The sequence below is a fragment of the Notamacropus eugenii genome, chromosome 6, assembly GCF_028372415.1.
Source record: "Notamacropus eugenii isolate mMacEug1 chromosome 6, mMacEug1.pri_v2, whole genome shotgun sequence".
NCBI classification, from domain to species: domain Eukaryota; kingdom Metazoa; phylum Chordata; class Mammalia; order Diprotodontia; family Macropodidae; genus Notamacropus; species Notamacropus eugenii.
This window is the reverse complement of record NC_092877.1, coordinates 2,276,744-2,282,188: the sequence shown is the minus strand read 5'-3', so window position 1 is coordinate 2,282,188 and position 5,445 is coordinate 2,276,744. Positions and strand designations below refer to the sequence as shown.

General features: G+C 41.1%; 1 protein-coding gene across 1 annotated transcript; it reads left to right on the top strand.

Annotated features, from left to right (window-relative positions):
• Positions 1 to 3,545: 3,545 nt before the first annotated feature.
• Positions 3,546 to 4,373, top strand: LOC140512695 (vomeronasal type-1 receptor 1-like). Its single transcript, XM_072622006.1, has one exon. The coding sequence runs from the start codon at positions 3,546 to 3,548 to the stop codon at positions 4,371 to 4,373; it is 828 nt and encodes a 275-aa protein (XP_072478107.1).
• The last annotated feature ends 1,072 nt before the right edge of the window (positions 4,374 to 5,445 follow it).

Below are 5,445 nucleotides of genomic sequence, written 5' to 3'. Positions count from 1 at the left end.
ATTGTTTCTATGATTTCTTCTTTAACCCAACCCTTCTTTAGAATTAGATTATTTAGTTTCCAATTGATTTTTGGTTTCTCTTTCCATGGCCTTTTATTACATGTAATTTTTAATGCATTATGATCTGAAAAGGATGCATTGATTATCTCTACCTTTCTGCACTGGATTGTGAGATTTTTATGTCCTAGTACATGGTCAATTTTTGTAAATGTTCCATGTACCGCTGAGAAAAAAGTATATTCCTTTCTCCAAAGATCTATCATATCTACCTTATCCAGAGTTTTATTTACCTCCTTAACCTCTTTCTTGTTTATTTTGAGGTTGGATTTATCGAGTTCAGAGAGGGGGAGGTTGAGGTCCCCCACTAGTATAGTTTTGCTATCAATTTCTTCCTTCAACTCCCCCAACCTCTGCTCTAAGAATCTGGATGCTATACGACTTGGAGCATACATGTTTAGTAATGATATTGCTTCATTGTCTATGGTGCCTTTTAGCAGGATATAATTTCCATCCTTATCCCTTTTGATTAGATCTATTTCTGCTTTTGCTTTGTCTGAGATTAGGATTGCTACTCCTGCCTTTCTTACATGAGCTGAAGCACAATATATTCTGCTCCATCCTTTGACCTTTATCCTATGTGTATCCCCCCGTTTCAAATGTGTTTCTTGTAAGCAGCATATTGTTGGATTATGGCTTTTAATCCATTCTGCTATCCGTCTCCGTTTTATGGGAGAGTTCATTCCATTCACATTCACAGTTACGATTACAATCTGTGTATTTCCCTCCAACCTCTTTCCCACCATTTGTGCTTTTAGCTCTCCCGTCTCCCTTCCCCTCCTCAATAGTATTCACTTTTCTCCCCCTCCTCCTGCAGCCTTCCCCTCATTCTTTTGACCCCCCTCCCTTTTAGTTCCCTTTACTCTTATTGCTTCTTTCCTCCCTTTTAGCCACCCTCCCCTTTCTTCCCCCTTCCCCTCCTACTACCTATAGAGCTAGTTAGGCTTATCTACTTAAGATTATTGTTCCCTCCTTTGAACAAATCAGATGAGAGTACCTCTCAAACAATGCTCATCTCCCTCCCCTCCTTCCCTCTACTATAGTTTTGTATTTCTTCCTGTGATATAATTTGCCATTTTCTGCTTCCCCCTTTCCACACCTCCTATTACATTCCCTTCTCATACTTAAATCATATTTTTGACATGACATCATTTACTTTATGCCCGTTCCCTCTACATATATCCCTTTTATCATAATAGCTGCACAGTTCTCAAGATTAACAGGTATCATCTTCCCTTATAGGGAGGTAAACAGTTTGCCCTAATTGAGTAGCAAGTTTTTGTTTTTGTTTTTTCCCCTCTGTTTACCTTTTTATGATTCTCTGGAGACCTGCATTTGAAGATCAAATTGTCTCTTGAGTTCTGGTGTTTTGGTCAGGAAGCTCTGGAAATCCCTTATTTCGTTGAATGACTTTCTCCTTGCCTGAAATGTTATGCTGAACTTTGCTGGGTAGTTGATCCTTGGTTGAAGTCCCAACTCCTTTGCCTTACGGAATATTGGGTTTCAATTCTTTCGATCTTTTAATGTAGAAGCTGCAAGGTCCTGTGTGATCCTGACTGTGTGTCCTTGATATTTGAATTGTTTCTTTCTGGCTGCTTGTAGTATTTTCTCCTTCACTTGATAGCTCTGGAATTTGGCAACTATATTTCTTGGGGTTTTGGGTTTGGGATCCCTTTCGGGAGGGGAACGGTGGATTCTTTCGATGACTATTTTTCCCTCTGAGTCTAGTACTTCTGGACAGTTTTCCTTGATGATTTCCTGGAAGATATTGTCCAGACTCTTTTCTTCATCATGGGTTTCTGGCAGGCCAATAATTCTTAGATTTTCTCTCCTGGATCTATTTTCCAGGTCAGTTGTTTTTCCAATTAAATATTTTACATTTTCTTCTATCTTTTCATTCTTTAGATTTTATTTGACTGATTCTTGTTGCCTCATTGAGTCATTAGTTTCTACTTGCCCAATTCTAATCTTCATCGTAGTGTTTTCTTCAGTTAGCTTTTCCATCTCCTTTTCCATCTGGCCAATTTTTCCCTTTAAGGAGCTATTTTCTCCATTTAATTTTTGTACTTCTTTTTCCAATCGACCAATTTTCCCAGTTAGGTTTTGGGTTTCCTTTTCCATCTGATCAATTTTCCCAATTAGGTTTTGGGTTTCCTTTTCCATTTGATTAGCTCTTCCTTTTAGGGAATTATTCTCTCCAGTTAATTTTTGAACTTCCTTTTCCATTTCTTCAATTTTCTTTTTCAGGGTGATGTTCTCATCAGTGAATTCTTTTTTTATAGTTTTAAAATCATTGGCCAGTTTTTCTTTTATATCCTTCTTCAGACGTTCCAGGTAATCTAGCTGTGCTTGCGAGAAATTCATAGTCCCATCTGAGGTTTCAGATGGAAGTACAGTCTCAGCTCTAACCTCTTTGGTGTTTGTGTTTTGGTCCTTATCCCCATAGAAAGATTCTATGGTTTTTTCACTTTTCGTCTGCTTTTTCCGATTCATGATGTTGGCTGAGTGTTGTAGCTTTTGGTTCTTTCAGTCAGAAGGTACAGATCTTTAAGTTGAGCTGATGTGTGTCTGGGCTAAAAGTAGGCTTTTGTTTTTTGTTTCCCTGATCAACCCTGGGGTTAGCTTGTTAGGTGTGTGGGAGGTGTGGTCTGGTCTCAGACTATCTCCTCAGCTGACTTGAGGCAAAGGCAAGGTCAGGGGATGGTAATCCCAGCTTCCCTATTGTCTTCCCTTTTCCCCTGGAGGGCTGGGGCACGCCTAGAAGCTAACGCGTGTTCCCGCCCCTCCTGGGGCTCGTCTCCCGGCTCTGAGGCTTGCCTGGGTCTCAGTGCGAATTTTCTCTGCCCTGGGTCGTCTGTCCCTCCAGATCGCCTCCACCACAGTAGGAAGAATCCCCCTTTGCCACTTTTCCAGCCTCTGGTGTTATGAGACCACCCGCCCCCTTCTGCTGTTCCCACTGATCCAGGATTAATCTGGGGAAGAATTTTATGGTTCCCTCAGGGTCATCAGGGGGGAGGAGAGAGCACTTACTGATCACTCTGCCATCCCAGTTCCTGGAAGTTCAAGTAGTGACCCACCGAAGTCCGTCTTCAGGCTGAAGATTTCAAGGGCTGCTGCGCTGATGTCTGGCACTCAGCGGCTCTCACCGGCTCGGCCTGGCTTATCTCCTGCTCCGCTGGTCTCGCCCGCCACTCTCGGGCTCCTCTGGTCCCCTCCGCCCTGCCGCGCTGACCGCGCTGCGTTGTGCGCCGGGGTCTTACCCCTGCGGAACAGATCCCTCCCGTGGACCCTCCGGTCCAGCCTGGGCTCCGAATCCGTCAAAGTCCGTCACCCACTGGATTTTACACCTCCAAAGTCTGGTCAGACTCTCCCCCCAGAGATATCCAGAGGAGTTTTTCCAGGAGCTTAGGTGAGTCGTTGCTTTCACTCCGCCATCTTGGCTCCGCCCCCCCTACCATTTTTCTAAAAACAAAAACAACCCATAAGGAATGCTTTCTTATGATGATCTCCTGTGTACTTTCTTCATGCTTCAGATTACAGCTGGAACATTTGGGAATGCTTTACTCTTTTGCTTGTATGGATTCAATATAATCACTGGTCAAACAATAAGACCCATTGAACTGATTTTCATTAATTTGGCCTTTTCCAACTTTGTGGTGATTCTTTTGAGGGGAATTCCATGGGCAATCCATTCTTGCCTTCAGAAATTTGTCCTGGGTGACACTGAATGTAAAATCATAGTTTATTTTCAAAGAGTGGCCCGGGGCATTGCCGTTTGTAATACTTGCCTTCTGAGTGTCTTCCAGGCCATTACCATGGGTTCTGGCAGTCCCATATGGACAGAACTCAAAGCCAAGTCCTCTAAGGTTATTCTTCCATTCTGTGTCTTCATATGGGTGCTCAATTTGTTGATGGATGGGGTTGTACCTCTGTATGTGACTAGCACTAGGAACAACACAAACAGTAACCTGAGTAGAAACCTTGGACTTTGTTCTGTGGACAGGCATGCCATGACTACTCCAAAACTTGTAATCTGGAAGTCACTTTATGATGCGGGTTTTGTGGGGCTTATGATCCTTTCCAGTGGCTACATGGTGGTTGTTTTGTATAGACACCACTGGCAAGTCCAACACATTCATGAGACCAGTCTTAACGCCAGTTTTTCCCCAGAGACCAGAGCTATTAAAGTCATCCTGTTGCTCATGAGCATCTTTCTGTGCTTCTATTCATGCAGTTCCATCTTTGTTATTGTAATGCAGAATTCTAAATTCAAACCTATAGATGATACATACCTCTGTTGTTTTGTCCTTGTGTAATCCAACAATCTGTCCCTTTCTTTTAATCAGCAGTGACTCCCAGATTCCCAATTGTTTTAATGCTTAATGTCTTAATCATTGAATTCTGAGAACAAAAGTGCTAAAACAGGGAGTCATTGAGTTTCAAAGCTAAAAAGATGTTAAATATAAGTCTAAATATTTTTGAAAGGTGGCTTGAGAGCAAAGGATCAGGTTCAACAAACCAGAAAATGATTAATATTTTCAAAGCTAAACTTCTTTATTCATGGTATCCTCTGTCAACAGCAACAGCACATTATGGGGTCAATATGATGAAGATGTATATTTACCGAAGGTTGGTAACAATTCCAAGCTATGGTCTCATGACTCATAGAAAGAAAGTACTTTAACCATTGGCACTTTCAAAACACTTATAATTAAAATAATTATTTGCCAGAAAGGTGGGTGATTGTCCCAGGGCTACACAGTGAGTGAGTATCTCAAGGAAATGTTAAATATTGTGTTTCCTTACTTTTAAGTCCTCAGACCTAGTCACTGTGTCTCACTGTTATCTCTTCTCTTGATCTATCCAATAATTATTCTTTTTCCATATATTTTATTTCTTTTTTTGTTTTGCAATTTTTTTTATTAAATTATTTTATTTGTTTTCAGGGTTCTACAATCACTTCCATGTAACTTAGATTTTCCCCCTCCCTCCCGCTCTTTCTCCCTTTTCTCCCCACTCCCTCCCTGAGACAGTATTCAATCTTATATAGGTTCTCATATATTTCATTTCTTAAAAATAAATTTTTTTAAATGTGATATCTTCACCATCAAATATATCTCATTCTACTCACATTTGAAAGAAATTATGAGTTGTGAGGATTGTGGGAGAGGAGGGAAGGATAAAAGAGGGAAAGGGAGGGAAGAGAGAGAGAGAGAGAGAGAGAGAGAGAGAGAGAGAGAGAGAGAGAGAGAGAGAGAGTCAATTCACTAAAAATAGCCAACTTTTCAAGGAAATATGCCAGTATATGCAGTATTATTTCTGGATATGTTCCATGAATGAATAAAAGTAGGAATTATATTTAATTTTGAGTCAGAGATTCAGGGTGAC